This window comes from Peromyscus eremicus, chromosome 4, assembly GCF_949786415.1.
Source record: "Peromyscus eremicus chromosome 4, PerEre_H2_v1, whole genome shotgun sequence".
In the NCBI taxonomy this organism is placed as follows: domain Eukaryota; kingdom Metazoa; phylum Chordata; class Mammalia; order Rodentia; family Cricetidae; genus Peromyscus; species Peromyscus eremicus.
In genome coordinates, this window is record NC_081419.1 from 138,803,298 (window position 1) to 138,825,614 (window position 22,317).

General features: G+C 50.9%; 1 protein-coding gene across 3 annotated transcripts in view; it reads right to left on the reverse strand.

The window, feature by feature from the left end:
- Positions 1-5,164: 5,164 nt before the first annotated feature.
- Positions 5,165-22,317, reverse strand: part of Slc13a3 (solute carrier family 13 member 3) — a 47,109-nt gene continuing 29,956 nt past the window's right edge. For all 3 annotated transcript variants that reach the window (XM_059259770.1, XM_059259769.1, XM_059259767.1), the window contains 4 exons: positions 20,208-20,320; positions 9,215-9,376; positions 7,557-7,694; positions 5,165-5,921 (listed from right to left, as the gene is read on the reverse strand). In XM_059259770.1, coding sequence (XP_059115753.1) covers positions 5,745-5,921; positions 7,557-7,694; positions 9,215-9,376; positions 20,208-20,320 — 590 coding nt within the window. In that variant the 3' untranslated portion in view covers positions 5,165-5,744. The remainder of the gene's footprint in view (positions 5,922-7,556; positions 7,695-9,214; positions 9,377-20,207; positions 20,321-22,317) is intronic.

Sequence of the window (22,317 nt, forward strand, 5' to 3'; positions counted from 1 at the left end):
AGCCTTTGCCCAGCTCTCAGAGGCCATTTGGGGGAAGCCTCAGGTGGCTGAAGGAGAATGGAGCACAGGCCTAGGGAGCAAGGGGCAGGAGATACTTTGGGGTTCTTTTGGTATGTGTGCATAGTCACCTCTACTCAGGCAAGTCTGGCCTGGCTTCAAGGCCCACAGCATCCGGAAGGGCTTGAGTCACCACGGTCAACAGGGCTGGGCTGGGAGTGGGAATTGAATCTCCTCGGAATCAGAGCCACGAGACAAAGAGGAAGTGGGGAGTCTTCAGCTGTCCCCAGGGTCACTCACCTCACAGCCCCACAGTGTGCTGTGTCCCTGTGCTTGTCAGCATGGCGGTGAGAGGGGGCTGCAGTACATATGGCTGAGGACACACGGGTGGCTAAAACCTTCCCAGCAGGCTGTGGAGATGGTGCGAACTGTAAAGTGTTTTCTGTGCAAGCCTGGGGACCTGAGTCCTAGCCCTGGAATCCGGGGGGGGGGGGGGGGGGGGGGCGCGGGCAGCGGGGTGGCGTGCACTCACAGTCCAACCTGGGGAGGTGGAAACAGGGGGTTCCTGGAGCTGGCTGGCTGGCTAGCCTGGGTGAAGTGTGTCTTGAAGCTCAGTGCGGTCAGAGGGACAGCTGCTGAGGGTTGTCTCTGGCACTCACACGAACGTGGACACACAACACATCTTACCACAGCCAACCTAACAGAAACAGAATGGGAGCTGCCAGCAGGAGCTGTAGGAAGTTTCTAGTAAAGACATAAAAAAAAACCCGAAAACCGTTTTATCAATGTGTGTGTGTGTGTGTGTGTGTGTGTGTGTGTGTGTGTGTGTGTGTCTCCAAGGACAATCAATCCGAAGAGTTAGTTCTCTCCTCCCACCATGTGGGTCCTAAGGATTGAACTTAGGTCAGAAAGCTTGGCAGCAAGCTCCTTTACCTGCTAGGCCATTGGGCCTGCCCTGAAATCCATTTTAATAAAATATTTGTTCCACTGAATATATCCCAGATATGAACCTGCTTAGCATGTAAGAAATATACAAAAACATGACAGGATAATTTATATTTATTTTTTGCATAACTGTAAGTACCGAGGGGAATCACTCATGGCGTGGCCTAAATGTTAGGTGGGCAAATGGCGACCACCTCCATCACCTCAGAAAGTGCTGTGGGCAGTGCTGCTCAGGACAGCCAGAGCCAGTGACCACTGGAGCTGAGACAGAGCTTCCAGCTCAGACTGTGGGGCCCTGAGGTCATATTCCTTCACAAGCCAGAAAGGTGGCTGAGTGGAAAGCGGAGAGCCAGCGACAGTATGCAGCGTTGGGCCTGGGGTGAGAGGGGTGTTTACGGTATGACCTGTTGTGGAATAGAACACTTGTTTAACTATGTAAAGACGTGTTGCATTTGTTTTTACCTTGCCTGCCTAAGGCACCTGATTGGTCTAATAAAAAGCTGGATGGCCAATAGCTAGGCAGCAGAGGGATAGGTGGGGCTGGGGGGCAGAAAGAATAAGTAGGAGGAATCTAGGCTTGAGAAATAATAGAGAAAGAGAGAGGGAGACACCAGGGGTGTGGGGCGTTTACGCACCAACCCCACAGCTCCCCAGAGTTTTCTTGAGTGCGAGCAGCAGGAAATATAGATAGAAGGATTTGTATGGTGAAGATAAACAGATAGAAAATAAAGGATAGCCTCGAGAGGGCCTGGAACCTTTTCCAACGGGCCCTGACTCTCTGCCCCAGGGTATTTATAGAGACGCCAAGGGGTGGAGCAAAAGACCTCCTCCCCCAGCACAGCCAAGTGCAGACCATCCCAGACACCTGCACTCAGGCCCGTGGTCCTAATCATCCTCTATGCGGACGTGCTGGGTAAAGCCACGAGGAACCCGAGAACGGGCTCCCACACAGGGGCCAGCCAGACAAGGAGGAAGCAGGAAAGTAGGACATACAGAATGAAAGAAAAGTCAAAAGCCCCAAGGCAAAACATAGATGAAGAGAGACACATTAAAATAAGTTATGAGAGCTAGTGGGACAGGCCTACGCTAAGACCAAGCATTCATAATTAATAATAAGTCTCTGTGTCGTGACAGGGGCCTGGCAATCCACGGAAGCCTGCTATGACTACGACCCCACACCAGCTACTCGGATGCTGTCGCTGCTGTTTCGCTTGTTTATATCTGGACTCAGGAGCTCACTACGTAGCCCAGGCTATCCTGACAAGCCTAACTCCTAATCATCCTGCCTCGGTCTCCCAAGCCCTAGGGTGACAGGTGTGCAGCACCACACCCAGATTGGCATTTTGTTTCCCAGGAAAGATAGAATTCCAGACTCACAGGTGCTGTCCTGACTCTGAAGTTTGGTGAGAAGTGTCTCATTGAAGGCAAAGGAAGGAGGGAGGAGTCTCGGCAGGCACTGCTGCGGGCCGGGGGGCACTCTGACAGGGAGAGCCACGCGCCGTGACTGCGGGGTCTGTTCCTTCCACACCCCACTCCTCCTCCCCACCCTGTGCCCAGGAGTGACCCGGAAAGGCCACGCGGAAGGCTCCGTGTGTTCTGGTTTCTGTTGGTGGGGCATGTGGGATTGTATGTGCCAACTTGGCCAAGCCACGGTACCAATGATGGTTCAACATTATGCTGGATGTTTCTGTGAGGGTGTTTTTGATTAGATTAACTTTAAGGTCAATGGACTTGGAGCAAAGAAGATGGTCCTCAGAACAGGAATGGGTCTGGTCCAATCAGCAAAAGAAGGGTCTGAAAAGAAGGGCCGGGTGAGAGGTCTGCCGCAGACCGCAGTCTTCCAGTTCCAACTGTCACTTTTTTCCACTCTCAACCTGCCGGCCCCCATTCACCATCCAGTCAGGTGTGGGAATTCCCCAAGTCTCCACAGCTGTGAGCCCACCCCTAAAACACATCTTCTTTCTTTTTCCCCTTCAGTGAGATGCAAGAGTCATCACCACCTGAGATTTCACTGTCTGCAGTTTCTGTCAGGCTCAAACCACAGGCCAAAAACATTCATCAGAACTGACAACCTCAACTCCTGTTATGAATGCAGTTGCTTACCAAGATCCAAGCTGGGAGCTGGGAAGCCACCTGAAGAGGGACCCCAGAGGGTTAGTAACCACTGGGAACATTCCAGCAGCAGCCAAGTTCTGTGACCTGCTATCACAGTTTAGTTAGCCCCCAGCAATGCCACGGGGCCTTTGCTCATGTTCTTGGAGGTGATGAGGTGCCGGGTCTCCACAGAGCTCTGCCCAGAGGCAGAAAACCAGCAAATCAGTTCCACAGCCACAGTGCTGGGTGGGTTATTGAGCAGCTGTAGATGACAAACTGGGCTGGCATTGGCTTGTTTGTCCTTTCTGACTTCTGGCATCCCTGGCAGGCTCCAGATGAGCCCTAGTGTATTTCCTGTGACTCAGTCTCCCACACCACCATGGTGAGTGCCTCTGTCAGTGTCCTGTCCTCTTGCCTCAGGTCTTCTGCTGAGAGTGTACAGCCAGTCAGTAAAGGGGGCCAGCGACACCCTGGGGTCCTGTCCTGGCAGAAGTGAGGATAGCTGCCACTGGAAGACCCAGAACCTGAAGTCATTGTCCCATGCTGTTCATCCTCCTCCAGAGTCCCCACCACTTCCACATTCTCCTTCCCAGGGAGCTATGAGTATCTAGTCATTGTGTCCCACTTCAGCCCAATGCCACCTCCTCAGGGAAGCCCACCCGAAACCTACGGCCTGAGTCAGCTCATCATGTGGCCATTTAAATGACTGTCATTGTACCTATGTTTACTGTCCCACTGCCTGCTCCTCCTTCTACATCTGAACCAGCACATCACAGGCTGAGTGCCTGCTGAATGGACCATGGTGAGGAGTGAAGAACAGACAGAGAGCATGTTCAAACCTGCGGTCAATTCATGGATCGAGGACTTACTGAGCACTGGCTATGTGCTGGAACCTGGTCCAGACATCCGAGTTACATCACATCAGGGAGCCAGAGAATGGCTTTTGTTGTTTATACTCTACAAGGTGAGGTATGGAATAAACAAGAAAATAAATCTTCCGGGTGGTGGGAGCTCATGCCTAAAATTCCAGAACTCCAGGAGACAGAGGCAGGTGAATCTCTGTGAGTTAGAGGACAACTGATCTACAAAGTGAGTTCCAGGACAGCCAGGGCTATTACACAGAGAAACCCTGTCTCGAAAAACCAAAAAAACAAACCAAAACAAAAACAAAAACATAAAAACAAACACGACAGCGTCCTGAGAGCTGAGGAAGTGTGAGTGTGCATAGGGGTGAGACAGTGTGGGAGGGGAAGTCAGAGGTCAGTTTTGCAGAAGTTCTAGACCAGGAATCTAGGGTTTCATTCTGAAAAGCCAAGAATCATCATATCCAGTATTGACCAACATTCTTTATTTGAGCGCATTTTTGATCAGCAGTATCAGAAATCATGAATCTTGTGGTCACAAGGCCATGGGCTTCTCAGTGCGTGGTCTGTCCCTGTCCCCTGAGGGACACCCCCATCCATTCCCAGAGGGCTGAGTTGATCAGTCTTGTAGTGCCACTGCCAGCTCAGGGCCCCCAACACCCCAGCTCTGGGAAAGCACTCTGACTCGCTTGTGCCTTATCAGAAAGTATCCATCTCTGGGATGTCCACCCTGGGAAGGCAGTGAGGCTCCGCCCCCGGGGGTCAGCAGAGTTCCAAGTTGCCCGCTGTCCCCACCCTGCTCCATTCACAGGATGCCAGAAGCTTATGCTAGGAATAAGGACAGCAATTGTCTGCTTCCTGGCTCCAACTTCTGCTGGCAGGCTAGCTCGGGGTCTCCATCTGCAGAACATATTACAGTATGCTTCCTTTTTTGCCATGGTTTTCTTCAAGGCCTCCACTGACCTCCAGATTTTTCTCTCACCCCTGAAGACTGTGGCCTTTGCAATTTAGACGTATTGACCACATGAGGTGGAGTGGAGAGGCCAAACCCAGTGGTCGGGGTAAGAAACAGCTGGTGATCTGCAGCCACAGAGCCCATCACAAGGCCCACAGATGGGAGGGTCCTTGATGGATAATGGGGGCCCAGCTGGGCTTGACCTGGAGTTATGGCCTAAGGGAATCAGATGAGAAAAGAGAGCCCTAAGCATCTTGGGTAGACATGTGAGCTGGGTTTCTCAAACCCCCATGGTGTGTTTGTTGGGGGGGTGGCGGGGGCTGGAGAAGCAGCAAAGAGACTCCAGAAGCCTGTGTCCTCCAGGGAATGGAGGACCACCTCTGGCTTCTGGGCGTCTACAGGAGAGATGATTAAACAGAAATGGGCAGAATCCAGCCTGCAGTGAACAGCTGTAACATCTGGCCTGGAGCTTTGCAGCCACAATGCCGCCCCCAGCAGAGCGGTGCTGTCTTCAGAGACCTAAAGCCAGTGGCAGCCATAAGCACGGATAGCTCCCAACCCCAGGTGTGCAAGAGAAATGCCATTTCAGGTCTGTCCCTTGTGGCTCCAGTGGACTTCCCTGCACCCTGACCACAGACCAGCTCAGTGAGAAAAGCCTGTTCCTCAGGCAGCAGATCCAGGAGACAGGCTTTGAAATGCATGAGAAAGAAAGAGAAGGCACTGCAGACAGTGAGCTGGAGGCCCAAGGGACCCCTGGAGGCCACCCTTGCTTGCTGCCTCCTATCAGATTACAGAAAAGAATCGGTCGATCAGCTTGTAGGGTCCTAGCAGCAAGTGACAGCAACAGCCCTTGGGGAAGGCCCAGCCCAAAGGGAAGTCCCCAGCAGAACTCAGAGGATTTGAACCGTGCTGTTGGTCGAGGTGGGTGGCAGGGCGGTAACGTTGGCAGAGTGGGTGTTGGCCCAGTCTGGGAAGGTGCCCAGCTGGAAGATGCTCTGTGCCCAGGTGTTCATGGCCAGGCTGAGCAGCAGGACGCCCATCAGGTTCATCAGGAGGCCGGTCCGTACCTGCAGCGGAGACGGAGTGAGCAGAGCAGCACAGGCCCTCAGAGCAGGTGGGAGACGGTGGCTCAGCCCACAGCTGGCAGCCCACAGCTGGCAGCCCACAGCTGGCAGCCCACAGCTGGCAATGCTGGAGCCAGCTACAAATGTAGGACATGGATGCTTCCCAGGACCCAGGTTGGCCCCCAGGCCAAGTGATCTCCTCCACAGAGGGTCTCTAGCTGCCAGGCATCTGGCTAGAGAGTGGTTTTAGGTTATGCCCATTAACCACAAAAGTTACTTCAACAAGGTTATCAATTCCCCTTTAAGACAGAGAAAGGCAAGCTTGCCCAATGGTCCCATTTGATCTTAGGCCCCTCCTCATATTCAGCATACCCATGCAGACACACACGACACAGGTACACACACTGGAGGTCCAGTTAAGGAAATTCTTCTCAAAGAGAAGAATTGAGACAGGGTCTCATGTAGCCTAGACTGGCCTCACATTCACCATGTAGCTGAGGCTGGCCTTCAACTCCTGATGGCCAACAACTTGCCTTTGTCTCCCAAGAGCTGCTATTACAGCTGATTTTCTGTATCCTGCCTAGCTAATGTTTCCACCAACGTATTTAGACAGCACCTTGGTCTATGACTTTCTCTGTTCTGTTTCTATGAAACTGCATGAAGTCGCACACTGCAACATGCATTTGGGGTACCCGAAATCTGTGTTCCTGGGCCATGTTCACTTACATTTGGCTCCAGAATAAACCTTCTCTTTTCTTCACTGAGGTAAGAGCTGTTTTTGCTTTGACAGCTGCAAGTTCAAGGCCAGCCAGGGTCACAAAGTGAAGACATCTCAATTGTTTCAGGCCTGCTTCCTGGAAACCCAGACCCCACATCTAATAATGTCATTCCTCTCAAAACCTACTCAGACCCAGAAGCCCTGGCTCTGTGGATCTGATGACATGGAGTGAAGCCATTTCCCCACTTCAGACTTTTGCAGGAGCTGGACTCTGTGCGTGGACAGTCTCCCCACCCTCCACCCCTGCCATGGCTCCACGCAAGGCTGGGGAGTCATTTTCACAGAAGGGCCGTTTTGTCTATCCCATCACTCTCTTTTGATCCCCAGTACCTTGTATCATTTTTCCACTTAACAATTGTGAAATTCACATATTTTTAACACATGAGGAGTAGTCTTCTGGTTGGCCTCCGGTCACAGAAAGCACCCTTCCTGCACTGCTGCCCCCCAGTGGCTGGAACCCAGATTACACTGGGCAAACCCAACTGTGAAAGAGGCCTGGAGGGACTTCTTTCCTCTGCCTCTTCCTCGCTCTTCCTCTGTCCCCATTTATCCTGTTGGGGTCTCATGTCTGGTTCAGTAGGCTGACCTCAGCTGTGTGAGCTGAGGATGCATGGGGTGGTGGTGGCTGGGGACAGAGGAAGAGGAGGAAGAAAAATTCAGAGAAAAAGGAGAACAGAGGAAGAAGAGAATGGAGGGGGAGGAGGAGGTGAGGAGGAGGTGAGGAGGAGGAAGAATAAGGTTTCGGTTTCAGATGTTTCAGCGTCCAATGGGGGCGTGGAATAGACTGGCCATGCTGGCTCCTCTGGCCCCCCACTCACCCCTCTTCTTGCCAGGTCACTGCTGGGAAGGCCCACACTTACCATGTCTTTGACCAGCAAGTGTCCACTGGCGAAGGCAATAGAGTTGGGGGGTGTGGAGACCGGCAGCATGAAGGCATAAGAGCAGCCAACTGTGCCAGGGATCATCAGGTACAAGGGGTGCACGCGCAGCCGGATAGCCTGGCCCAAAGAAGTCACAGTTAGAAACTGAGACTGTTGGAAAGAGAGTGTCAAAGACATAGAGATGGTCAGAGTGACAGAGAACAGTAGAGCCACATGAGGAGAGGGACAGACACATAGAAATGTAGCCAGACACAAACGCAGGACAGGCACTCCTAGAGAAACAGAAGAACCTTCTTAAGGCCAGTGATGACAGGGCCACACTGCAGTTTACCAGGGAGCAGGCAAAAAAACCTATTTAGAACGCCCCTTCCCACGTGAGTGAGCCTGTGGTCTTAGCTCCTCCAGAGTAACTGATCCAGAGGTCTGAATGGGGCCCAAGACACTGCATCTCTCATACACTCCTAGGTGCCCAGGCTGTAGCTGGTCCAGGGCCGTAGGCCAAGAACTAAGGCTCACATAACCAGGCTTGGCCCTGCCCTTGGCTATACCATCCTAGAAGTTGCCATAGGCCACCTTTGGTCAGAGCCTGAATTGAGCTGAGAGCCCGGGGGGGGGGGGGTGTCCCCTTGGCAAGCATTGCCATGTTTCTGAGATGGAGAGTTCAGTGTGAGTTGGTCTCAGGTTCTACCTACCGGATCCAAAGTGTAGACATTTTCTTGACAGGCTCTACCATCATCCCCGGTCAGTAAATATTTTGATTTTGATGAGAAGCCATATTTAAGAGCAAATGTCCTTTGCTGGTATCTTTTCTAGAAACTCCCAGTTACAGACTTGATAGGCTTGGAGCTTCCTCCCCTCCTCCATACCACCTCACACCATCCCTATTTCCACCTATTACCAGGTGTCCTAGACTCCAGAGCAGGGTCTGATAAACCCAGTCCCACTCCAAAAGGGCCTGAGGACTCCCGGATGCCCCACGGAGGACAATTTCCTCTCATCCGGTACTGCTTCCAGTGCCCACACTCTTTCACCTAGGAACTTCCAGGTGAACTTTGTCTTGATGTAAGTGGCCTGTGCATACAAGGGAGGCCTGGCCGCCCTGCTGGTGATCACCTTCTGGAACTGTCTGCGTGTCCATTAGGACAGTGCTTAAACAGTCTCTCCATTTACAGTGGAATCTGTTTCAGGGGTTGAAAAACAAAACACACATAGGCCTGTGGTGGGTGGGAGATGGGGCATGCTGACACCCCACAATGTGCAGGGCAACCCTCCTTGAGAAAATTCTTGATCTAAAACAGGAGGCAACAGTTGGGTTGTTTGGACTTTCTTCTACGCTGGTCTGGCAACTCAAGTGACCCAAACTTGACAATCTTTCTCTCCCTAAGAAACACAGCATGGCCTCATGGGTTACTTCCCCCATAAAGGAACTTGCTGCGCTTTGAGAATTACCCCACTTTGGTGTTCCTTTGAGGAAGATGGCCCTGGCATTTACAAGCAGGCTCTGCGGTTCAGACTCTCTGTGAATTCTAGAAGCAAGCAGGGCAGCTGGAGCTGCCTGGGGAGGCTCCATTGCAGGGGACTCTAAGTTGGGAGTTGGGCCAGAGGGTCCATTCACCCTGCCCCACGGGGATCCTCACCAGCTCGGCTAGGACAGGCAGGAAGATGATAATGGTGGCCGTGTTGCTGGCAAACTCGGTGAAGAAGGCGATGACCACAGTGATGAGCATAACGGCCAGCACCGGGGGCACGTGTTCCAGGGGGTGCAGCTGCCCGCCGATCCACGCTGACAGCCCCGACTCCTGTGGGCAGACATGCCCTCAGTCTCGGTCCAACCAGTACCACCCTTCCCAGACAGCCACTAGTACAAACTCCTCCACCACATGCTCTACAGGCCGTAGCCCAGACCCCTGCGATCCCAGGATCCATTGGGCTAGAAAGCAAATTCCTAAAGTTACAGCTTGAACGGGAGAGGGGACCAGATAGATCTTTATGGCTAAGTCTCATTTCTCCAATGACAGTCATCACTTAAAATGCCTACTATTCCTTCCATAGAAGATTAACTATTGTTACTACATGGTTGTGGTGGTATTGTGTTCCCTAAAATATCGTGTACCTTAATAAACTTATCTGGGGTCAGAGAACAGAAAAGCCACAAGATACTTAGGCTAGAAAATGTTAGCACACGCCTTTAATCCTAGCATTCCAGAGACAGAAATCCCTCTGGATCTCTGTGAGTTCAAGGCCGCATTGGAAACAGCCAGGCATGGTGACTCACGCCTTTAATCCCAGAAAGCAGCCTTTAATCCCAGGGAGTGGTGGTAGAAAGCAGAAAGGTTTATAAGGCGTGAGGACCAGAAACTAGAAGCATTTGGCTGGTTAAGCATTTGGCTGGTTAAGCTTTCAGGCTTTGGAGCAACACAGTTCAGCTGAGATTCATTCTGGATGAGGACTCAGAGGCTTCCAGTCTGAGGAAACAGGATCAACTGAGGAATTGGCAAGGTGAGATAGCTGTGGCTTGTTCTGTCTCTCTGATCTACCAGCATTGACCCCAATAACTGGCCTCGGGTTTGATTTTATTATAAGACTCTTTATAAGATTCCTGCTACACATGGTGGTACATTAATATGTATAAAATATATTATATCCCATATACTATTCATAATATAAAACATATGTAATGGTTAGTTTTAATTGTCAACTTGACACACTCTAGAACAGTGGTTCTCAACCTTTCTAATGCTGTGATACTTTAATACAGTCCCTCATGTTGTGCTGACCCCAACCATAAAATTATTTTCTTTTCTACTTCATAACTATAATCTTGCTACTGTTATGGATCATATGTAAATATCTGTGTTTTCTGATGGTCTTAGGTGACTTTGTGAAAGGGTTGTTCAACCCCAAAGGGGTCTCATCCCCCAGGTTGAGAACCACTGCTCTGGAACCACCTGGAGAAGAGTCTTACTAGGGATTGTCTAGATCAGGCCAGCCTGTGGACAAGTGTGTAGGGGATTGTTTTAATTATGTCAATTGATGTGGGAAGAAACAGCCCACTTTGGGCAGCGCCACTCCCTGGGCTTGGGTCCTGGGCTATGCAAGAGTGGGGAGAGCAAGCTGAGCACAAGTACGCTCCCATTCATTGCTCTCTTCTGACTATGGAAAATGGGACCAGCTCCCGTAAGCTCCTGTTTGACTTCTCTGCTATGATGGGCTACAGTGTAATTGTGAATAGAAACAAACCCATTCTCCCTTAAGTTGCTTTTGTCCGGGTATTTTTTTAAAATCACATCAACAGGAAAGGAAACAGAGACAGCATGTGTCTAATATATCAAATACGATACAATGTGATTAATGATAGACTTCTGAGCAGCCCGATGGATTTTTATCACAATGACTATAACAAAGAAATCAACATTAACATGGTATCATTAGTCACCACCCTAAGAATCCCCGTTATCAAGGCTGGGCACCTACTGGCTCCTCCCTACCATCCTGTCCCTATTTTACCAAAGAGGAAAAGCCCTTGTGACTTGCCCATGGCCCCACAGCAGTGACTGAGATACCCGTATGAACTTCTAGAAAGTTCCCTACCATTTCCGTCTTCCTCTGGAGGAGCTGGTCTGTCACTTGACTCTTAATTAAGAGCAATGCCCACCTGGGTGTGGTAGCTCACACCTATAATGTCAGTGTAAGGATTCGGTCCTTAATTACATCACCATCCTGTGACGGTGTCCCAGCCTAAAAATCAGGTGGGCCCTCTGTGCACCCCCCTTCTTCTCTTTCTGCTCTCTCCTTCCATCTGTCCTCTCTCTCTCTTCCTCTCTCTTTCCTGCCCCCTCTCTCCTAATAAAGCTCTGAAAAGGTAACCATGGCCTGTGGTCCTGATTCTTCGGATCAGCACTCTCCTCCACCCGCATGGCTGCTGCGGGCGGCGGCCAGCCACGAGCAGTGCGCCCTTTAACCAACAGTCAGTACTTGGGAGGTGGAGGCAGGAGGATCCCTTGGCAACATAGAGAGTACCAGGCCAGCTTGGTACTGTCTCAAAGCGAACAAACAACGTAAATCAAAGCAAAATGAAACAAAGGAAGAACAATGTCCAAAGTGAACTGTGGTTTCTGGGGGCACGGAAGGTCAAGAAGCGCCCCCCCACACACACACTTTTCAACCAATGCTATACAAATGTCAGGGTACCACCTCTACTGACCTCTCTAGGAACTACTTGGTTAACAATGTATCATGCACACTCTCCCACTATCAGATATATTCAGGCCAGCCTCCTTAAGACCTCAAAGCTGCTGGCCCCTCAAATTCCTTGCCGCCCCCTGGTGGCACCACTCAGCAAGGTCTGGATAACAGTGCAGCCAGCAGGGACCCCCAGCCCCACCTTAGGGCTTTTTCTGAGAAAGGTAACAGAGCTGTAGGTTCAGGAGTCAATCCAAGGCAGAGCTGAATGAGGCCCAAATGCTGAGAAATAAATGCCTTCCTACCATTGCCCGATAACAACCCAGCACCCTCAGGTACAGGGTACATCATCCATGAAAGGTGTTTGATGCCTGCTCTGTGTTGAGTGAAACATTCACTGCTCATTCTGAAGTTATATTTATTTACTTTTGCAATACTGGACACAGAGCCCAGGACTTCACGCATGTCAGGCAGGTGCTCCACCACTGAACTCTACCTGAAGGTCAGACTTTCCTTTTTACTTTGAGACTAAGTTGCCCAGGCTAGCCTTGAACTCACTCTGTAGTCCAGGCTAGCCTTCAACTTTTGATCTTCCTACCTCAGTCTCCTGAACAGCTGGGATTGCATGCCTGGGTCACGATATCTGACTTCAGAACCTGACATTTCTCCATTGATTCTGGGTCACAGCAGTTATCTAGACAGAGCAACACATTAGCTTCCCCGATTTACCTTAGAAGTTATTTGCTGTGGGATGTTCTGTATGTCACATGTGTTGCTGATTAGTCAATAAATAAAACACTGATTGGCCGTTGGCTAGGCAGGAAGTATGGGCGGGACAAGGAGGAGAATAAAGCTGGGAAGTGGAAGGCTGAGTCAGAGAGACACTGCCAGCCGCCACGATGAGAAACAGCTTGTGAAGATGCCGGTAAGCCACGAGCCATGTGGCAAGGTATAGATTTATAGAAATGGATTAATTTAAGCTATAAGAACAGTTAGTAAGAAGCCTGCCACGGCCATACAGTTTGTAACCAATATAAGTCTCTGTGTTTACTTGGTTGGGTCTGACGGCTGTGGGACTGGCAGGTGAGAGAGATTTGTCCTGACTGTGGGCCAGGCAGGAAAACTCTAGCTACAGTTATTTTCAGGGCCCGAGTAATAAGAACTTAAGAAGCTATGTGTGGTGGCTCATACTTTTAATCCCAGCACTTGGGGAGTAGGAAACAGGATGATTGGGAATTCAAGGCCAGCCTTGGCTATATAGCAAGTTTCAAGCCATCCAGGGCTGCAAGAGTCCCTGTCTAAACAAACTTAAAACCAAAGAACCAAAATCAAAACAAAAACAAATGACAGCTTAGACATTTTTCACTCCAGGAAAGTCCTTGTAGAGCTTAGGCACTTTCTGCAACCTGCAGCGTTCTGAGAGGCTGGGCCAGCCCTCCCTCCTACAGGGAATGCAGGGCAGCTGGTGTTCCCTCAAGCCATGGCCTGGCACAACACGCACAAAGAGACTGGCACAATTAACCAGAGGGGCACTGCTGAGAGAGACTGTTAATGACCAGGCGAGTGGCCAATCAAGAGCTTCCTGTGGCCAGCCTCTGAGTGAGAGGCCTCTTGCCGGCATCCCAGTGCCTGGACTTGGGCTCCTCAATGGAGGGACTCTTTTTCCTCTAAGTTCCCTACAGTTCTGTTGGGGACACTACAAGGATTTCCCCCAGCCTTTTCAATTCCCTGAGGAACAGCGGGCTTGGTTTCCTTGGAAACACAACCCCCAGAATTCCCAGGTCCCAGAGACCAGCAGCAGCCAGAGGCAGCATGGGTAGAGCTAAGGGGAGGTGCTTCCCAACTAAGCCCTTCCTGCTGTGTTGTTCTGGGTTAACTCCCTTCCCTGTGCCTCAGTTTCCTTATCTGTAAGCCAGAGGTCACAAGGGAGAGAAGTAGCTGATCTAAAATACGTAGTAAAGTGTCTGGACACCATGAGTGCCATGTGACCAGCTGTCATTAGCAGTCACCCGGTGCCTGTGGGGGGATCTCAGAACTGACTGATCAGTGCCTGATCGACTGTCTAGGGTCTCTTTTCTAGAGACCCAAAGGTGACCAGCAGACCAAGGCCACTTTGCAGATGTGGATGGAGGGAGACTGAGCTACCAGGGGAGTCTCTCTTCCCCATTTTTCTTCAGCTAGATCCCCTCTCTTTGCTCTCACTACACAATGTGGATATGTTTCTTAAGGAAGGCTGAAGTCCGGGGTTCAAAATCCAAAGTCTCCCGGTGAGGGACCAGGAGCTGGACAGACAGGCAGACAGAAAGAGGGGCCACAGATAACAAGAGTGATAAGCTTCCACTTCTTACTCACCCTCCTGACCTGAGACAAAAGCCCCACGGCTTAAAACAAAGGCCTGGTGGGCTTTTCCTCCTGAGAGTAGCCCTACCTTGCTGATGAACCAGGCTGACAAGTTCAAGGCCAGACCAGGACATGCTTACCCCCAAATGGTGGGCCTGCCAGCCTCCCTGTCTTTGTTCAAACAGACCAACCCTCAGTGGGGGAGGGGGACTCCTTAAAGACCTTTAAAACCCTAGTCCTCACAGAGAGACTGGATTTTAGCCTCTCAAGTCCCTGCTATGCTCTTGCTCTGCAGGGGTTTCTCTCTGTCTCTGTCTCTGTCTCTCTGCACGTGTGGGCATGCGTGCGTTCATGGTGCGTGTTTCCTCGCCCCTAATAAAAGCCTTCTTTTACTGGCTGATTCTGTCTGCCGCCTCTGTCATCTGTGTCTGAGATTTTTTCCTGCTGCTACTTGTGCTCAATTCTTTCCCTGCCTTTTAATTCTTTAAGTGGCAAAGAAAACGAGTCTAATCAAGGCCCCAAGAATGTAACACTGGGGCCCTGGGAAATCTCTCCAAAGGCCTCATAAAACACAGTAGACCCAGCTCTGTGAACTAATTCTTAGAAGAGACAAAGCAAGTTTGAGTAAAGAGAAGGCTGTTGTGTTTGTGTGAACATTTAACCATTGCAGCACTTAAGAGCTCTGTGACCTTACATAAGTTACTTAACGTCTCTGCTCCTCCATTTCTTTAAATGACTGAGGATTAAGTGGATGCATGGAAAAATGGCCATCCCTGTCTGTAAGCAGCAAGAAGGATTTATAGTTAAGTAATCTGATAAGCAATGGAGTGTTTTCCTCGATGCTGGGCATTTTCCCAAGTACTTTGCTAATATTAATTTAATTTCCATGACCATACATGAAGAAGGTAGTGCAATCATTCCCATTTCATGGTTGAAGAAACTGAGGCACAAGGAGCTTGTGCTGGCTGGTTTTATGTTACCTTGATACATGCTAGAATTATCTGAAAGGAAGGAACCTCAATTGAGAAAATACCTCCACACTGAAAGGCATTTTCTTAATTAGTGATCAATAAAGGAGGGTCTAGTCCATGGTGGGTGGTGCCATCCCTGGGCAGTGGTCCTGGATTCTGTAAGAAAGCAGGCTGAGCAAGCCAGGGGGAGCAAGCCAGTAAACAACACCCCTCCACGTCCTCTGTGTCAGCTCCTGCCTCCAGGATCCTGCCCTGTGAGGGTTCCTGACCTGAGTTCCCTCGGCGATGGACTGTTTCCTGGAAGTGTAAGCTGAAATAAACCCTTTCCTCCCCAAGGTGCTTTGGTCATGGTGTTTCACCACAGCGATAGTGATCCTGATTAGGACGAAGCTAAAAGACACGTTCTGAGCCCAGATATGGAACCTCAGCCATGCCCTTAGGCATGCACCACCATCATGAGGGCTAACAGTGACACGTAAGAACCAGCTCTGATTTCCAGGGGAGAGTGGCTGACGGAGGAGGACGTCTCTATCCGCCTCCGGGATTCACTGCCTCTGACTTAGCCTCAAGCTCCCAGAGGTTATGTGGTGGGCGTGACTTACACAATTTACACACACACCAGAGCAAGACCAGACACGAGACGCTCACCTGCCAGCAGCTATGGCAGCTGCGAGGTTGCGTGTGCTCGTGGCAATGGCAGGGATCCACTCTCTTCCGGAAACTTCGCTGGGGTGTTAGCATGCTCAAACTAGTCCCTGGCTCAACATGGGCCTTCTGGGCAATGGGATGGCTGACCTTCAAGTCAACTCAACTGGACTTGAAATCACCAAGGAAACACACCTCTGGGAGTGTCTGTGAGGATAGTTCTGGAAAATTTTCACTGAGAAGCCTCATCCCCTGGGCTGGGATCCTGACTGAACAGAAGGAAAGTGAACTGAATACCTTCCCCTCTCTGCTTCCTGACTGTAGACACCATGTGACCAGCTGCCTCAGGCTCCTGCCACCGTGTCCTCTCTGCTGCCATCATGGATTGCGTCCTCGAACCACGAGGCAAAGCAAATTCTTCCTTCAGTGGCTTTTGCTAATATGGTGGTATTGTGTTCCCCACAATATTGTGCACCCTAATAAACTTATCTGGGGTCAGAGACAGAACAGCCACTAGATACAAAGGCTAGAAAATGGTGGCACTCACACCTTTAATCCTAGCATTCCAGAGGCAGAAATCCCTCTGGATCTCTGTGAGTTCAAGGACACACTGGAAACAGCCAGGCATGGTGACACATGCCTTTAATCCCAGAAAGTGAGACTTTAATCCTAGGGAGTGGTGGTAGAAAGCAGAAAGGTATATAAGGCGTGAGGACCAGAAACTTTCTTTCATTTGGCTGGTTAAGCGTTTGGCTGGTTAAGCTTTCAGGCTTCTAGCAGCAGTTCAGCTGAGCCCCATTCTGGATGAGGACTCAGAGGCCTCCAGTCTGAGGAAACAAGACCAGCTGAGGATCTGGCGAGCTGAGGAAGCTGTGGCCTGTTCTGTCTCTCTGATCTTCCAGTGTTCACCCCAATACCTGCCTCAGGTTTGATTTAATAAGACTCTCTAAGATTCCTGCTGCAGTCATCTGTCACAGTACTGAGACAGTGACTAAGTCAAGCACCATTAAGTGTCAGGCCACTCCCGGTTGTCCAGACCAGTGGTGGGGACCGGTGGCTTCACAGTTCCAAGAGGGAGAGGGCACCAAGAGGCAAACAGGGTTATTTGGGAGTGACCGTCAGGGTGCTAAGAGCAAGAGGGACAGGGTCAGGGAGCAGAGCTTTAGGGAACAGGGCCCCAGTCTCTGAGGAGTGAGGACTCAGATGGAGGGAAAGTTCATTAGAGAAAGTCCGGGGGTGGAAATGAGTCTGACGGGGCTGAAGAAGAGCAAGGGGCCAGTGGACTGCCCGGAGAAGGGAGAGGGAGGGGGGTACAACAGCGGGGGAGGGGGAGGGAGGCAGGGGCTGGGTGTGTAGGTAAGGGAAGCCTTTACTAGTGTGGAAGTATATGGGGCGTCTAGGGTGCGCTCTGCAGCAGGTGGCCTGAGGAAGCACTGCTATGGCTTCTGGGTAATCCACATGTCCAGGCCCACCTATGCTCCAGCCAGGGATCCTCAAGCCTCCGGTGGCCCAACTGCAGCCTGGTGAAGGGCCTGGACAGGGTCCAGAAGCCAGAGGTATCACAAGCATCTTGGTGGCTCCTGGGCCAGATTTTGCCGCCTGAGAGGCTGGGGGTGAGGGCAGCTGGTAGACAAAGGCCCCACTGAATGGAAACCCTGGCCGACTGCCCAGCACTGGCCTCCCAGCATGCACTACGGCCCTGCATCCCAGCCCCAGGGGCAGTGCCCCACCACCAATCCCCAGCTTGGTGAAGCCTCTAGGGTACAGGTTCTCCAGCAAGCCCAGCCCCAGGGCCAGGCTGCACCCAGTTCCTGTAGCAAAAGGCGCTTTAACCACTGAATTGTGCAGCCTGAGCTGCCCCATTACCCTCCACTGGCCCTTTCTCTAATGTCCACTCCAAACAGCCAGCTACGTCAGGCTGTGTCCCGAGTATTGTCTCATTTTATAACACTATGTGACAACTCTAGCAGGTGGCTGTCCTGTCATTCCCATTTTATAGACAAGGAAACTGAGACCCAGAAGATTTAACAACTTAACCAAAGTCACACACAAGAAAATCTGTGATTCTAATGGAGACAGTCTGGTCCCACTGAGTGGCCTGACCTCCAAAACTGACAACATGCTACTTCTCCAGGAAGCCTTCCCAGATATACCATGTGTCTTAAGTTAGGGTTTACTATTGCTGTGAAGAGACACCATGATCACAGCAACTCTTATAAAAAAAATTTAATTGGGGTGGCTCGCTTACAGTTTCAGAGGTTCTGTGTCCATTACGACCACGATGGGGAGCATGGCAGCGTGCAGGCAGACGTGGTGCAGGAGCTGAGAGTGCTACGTCTTACAGGCAACAGGAAGTCGACTGACTGTCACACTGAGGGAAGCTTGAGAAGAGAGACCTCAAGGCTTGTCCCCACAGTGACACACTTCCTCCAACAAGGCCACACATGTAAGAAGGCATCTCAGCCGTCCTTATTTCAGAGACACCCTTAGCTGCCAGCGGTTCTGAATGCCTGAGGTGTGGAACGAGTCTCAAAGTGTGCTTGGCCTGAGATCTCTTGTACACCGCCCTCCCCGGCTGAGCAAACGGGGGGGGGGGGGGGGAATTGGCCTCTTCTGTCTTTGTCTCCTGTCTTTAAAATGGAGACGGCAGCTGAGGACATACCTCAGATGCACAATGTCCTGGGTTTGATCCCCAGGACTACGCAAGACAGACATGGTGGCACATGCCTGTGGTCCCAGAACTTGGGAGGTGGAGGTGGAAGGTTCAAAGTTATCCTATGTAGCAACTTTGATGACAGACTTGGCTACATGAGACCCTGTCTCAGCAGGATGGGGTGGGATGGGGTGGGATGGGGTGACAGCAGCAGTGAGTAGTCTGTGTTGGGGGTGGGGGTGGGGTCTGAAGATGAGTCACTACTTGGGAAGAACCTCAGCTCAGCATGCAAGTTCTCTCAAGGCTACAGTGAGGCTTCTAGACTTCAGAACGAAGTTCTATTTCGGCCCTGCTCCTATGTAGAGCTCCTGGAGACTTAATTGTCTCCTGCCTCACTTTCCCTACTTAGAAAAAGGGGATAGAAACTTCACTTCCATCTCAGGGCCAGAGGTCAGGATTAAATGAGACGATGCCTCACAGGTGAGCAAGCACAAAGCTGAAGCTTGAAAATGCCCCTGTGAGCTCCACTTGCCTGCCCTGGTCCCAGCTGCCTCTGAGCTCAGAGTCAGGAATCATGAAACCAGATCAGGAGCCACATTGTTGTTAAGGAGCCGCCTTGTTATACACTGTTATGTATACATTGTTACGTCTTTGTACCTTCCAGGAATACGTTTGTTTCCCAAACCTGAACAACCCTGCAAAACATGTTTTTCATCTCCACTGAATGAATGAACCCATAATGTATGACTGTCCTTGGTCTTGTGAAAGTATGTTTTCAAGATACCTTGGTCGATACCCATGACCACCTACCCCAGGATGCATGACTCCCCTTCCCCATATAAGGGACCTCAAGAAGGCAGTGAGGGGCTGGCTCTCTGAAATCCCGCACTTACGGTAAGCCAGCTGGCCAGTCCAGGGTGCACCTCTTAAAATAAAGCTTGCTCCAGTGAGATGCTTGTAGAATTGGCCTTTCTTCTCATACATTCAGATTAACAGAATGGCATTCAGAATGGCATGTGTTAGTCACCATCGACATCTAGGCTTCATGTCACTGGCATCAAGGGCACAGACTTTGGAGTCAGACTGCCTGGATTTCAATCCCAACTCCACAGCTGCTGTGTGACCTTAGGCAACTTACTTTCCCTCTCTGTGTTCTGACTTTGTTGCACTAAATAGGGGTAACAGCAGCATCTGCCTCAGAGGTTTGTGGGGAGGTCTCCTTAGGGCCATATGTCAGAACTGAGGTGACTCATGAGCTCTGTGTTACCCTAATACTAGTGCTAGCCTTGGTGCATGCTTATTAAGGGATCCCAGGGGCTGTACCAGACTTATTCACCCTTTCTCCACCACCAGGCATGAGGGTAGACCCACAGACTAGAATCAAGAATTGTCCTAACCTAGGTGACAAATCCCAGCTGTCTCTTCACTTGTTCCCTGGAGCTGCAGTTGGAGGCTGGTCACACTTTCCAGCCCCACAGCTCCAGACCCTGCTCAACAGAACACCACGTCCCCTGGGTCCACAGTTGCCCATAGATCCTGGGCCTGCAGCATGCACGCCTCCTGGGCTGCAGTCCTCACCCGTCTCGTCCACAGTTCCCCTTCCTCCGAAGCCCACAGCCTCCATTCTTCCCTGGCTCCTCCCTTGCCACAGTGGCCCCTCCTCCCTGGCGAAGCCTCTGTTCCTCTGGTGTCTACCGCAGCTCCTCCAGGCTTTCACTTCACAGCGCCTACTCCTCCCTGGCCAGCAGCCCCTCCCTCCCTCCCTGCAGCCCCCTGCTCCTCCCAGCCCATAACCCTCCCTCCTCTAGTCCAGTGCCCCCACATCACCCCAGCTCTCACCTCACAGCCTTTGGCCATGGCGAAACCACCTCCCAGGAGAAGGATGATATTCCAGGGCACTGTCTCCTGGGCTTTCTTCCAGCTCAGCAGGGGCTCAGTCTCTGAGTTGGGAGCTAGGTAGAGAGAGAGGGACCCAGTCTGGCTCGAGCTCAGGGCTGCTTGACTGTAGGGAGGGATGGCAGCCCTGAACCCTCATCTTTGTGGGGACTTTGAGGGACCCCAGGAAGCCAAGCCTGCTTCTAACATCTGCCTTGGGGCTTTAGGGAGAAACCTCAGCCCTCACTCCAATCAGAATGGACATCGTTTTCAAGGTTCCTGTCGTTAAGGATATTCTGCACCCAGGCTCTCCACATGCCTGGTTTAAATGTCTCACCAGCCTTTCCGGCAAAGGGCTATTTTTGTCCTCATTTACAAGAGAAAAGGCTTTTCTCTGTGTTTGAATGTGGGGACTGGGAAGCCAGGAGAAGAGGTTTGGCTCTCGGTCCTGAATGCCCATTCTCTAAGAAGAGAGGAGGTCTCTGTACAGCCTTCTGGGTCCCAGACTGCAGCCCAGGAGGTCTGTGGGGATGGTGGACCCAGAAGTGCTGGACTTGATCTTTTGGTTTAGAATGCCCCTTCTCAAAAACAAAGGGCAAAAAGAGGAAGGAAATTGAGAAAAATAAACCTCAGGGTCCTCGAGCCAATGGCATTGTGGGGTGACTACTATTTCCTGGAAAGTGGCACTGGACAGCAGTGGCTAAGTGGGGTAGGTGGGCAGCAAACCACTGGCCCTGGGGTTGGAGGGAGCTGGGCTGTGCTCGGTAGGCCCAACCGGGGATCGGGAGGAAACTGTAGTGCTGAAGGAAAGGCAGGTAACAGCCAGACTTGGGACACCAAGTTAACATCCCCTCTATAAGCTGGGTGTCTTGGGCCAGTGACTCCACCTCTCTGAGCCTTGATTTTCTCATCTGCAAGATGGCATGGCAACACTTCCTTCAAGGACTCAGGAGTGTGAGGGGCTTAGCCCACAACAAGCCCTGGTTCTTCATCTGACCAATGCATCTCACATGTCCACCATGTGCTTAATGCTCTTCTTGACACAGAAAGTGTATGGAGACTAACTCTTTCCTTGGAAAACAGACATACCCCAGGGAAGACAGATAATAAATACATATAAAAAATGGAAAATATCATGTGTTGTAAGGAATAATCAAATAAGTAATAGAACAGAGAGATGGGAAGGAGGTACTTCTGGACGATGTATTCTGGGAGGGTTTCTCTGGAGAGGTGGCATTTGGGCAGAGCTCTGAATGATGTAGTTGAGTAAGCCAGGCAGATATTTGGAGGAAGAGCTGGTTGGGAGGAAACAAGAGCTATATACTGGTCATCATCGTCATCATCATCACCATCATCACCATCATCACCCCCATGATCACTATCATCACCATCATCAATACCATCATCACCATCATCAACACCATCATCATAATCACCATTGCCATCATGATCTGCCTATCTACCACAGCACAGTACCTAGCTACTGAGGCCTTAGGCCAATACTGACTGACCATTAAAGAGATACACGTAAGTGCCACTGAGACCCATGAAGGGAAGGCAGTTGGTGTGATAAAAACACACATGTGGCCTGGTTTCTGTAGCTTATCTCTTTTTAATTAGATCTGTGATCTTTTTTTCCCCTAAGATTTATTTATTTAGTATACAGCATGTATGACTGCAGGTCAGAAGAGGGCACCAGATCTCATTACAGATGGTTGTGAGCCACCATGTGGTTGCTGGGAATTGAACTCAGGACCTCTGGAAGAGCAGTCAGTGCTCTTAACCTCTGAGCCATCTCTCCAGCCCCAGGTCTGTGACCTTTATCAGGTGACTTCTTCCCATAGAAACCCAGGGGCCCCTTGCCAAGGGTTCGTGGAGATCCTGCTCCATAGAGAAACACTATAAAATGTTGCCTCAGTCACATCTGTGTGAACCAACTGGTAGCCCAAGGATGGCCATGCATGGAGTCTCCATCCCTGCCACACACTAATTCCCAAAACTCCAGACTGACGGCCCTCTGCAGAGGGGACAGGGTAACTTCATCAACCTGACCGATCACACTAAGCGACTTCAT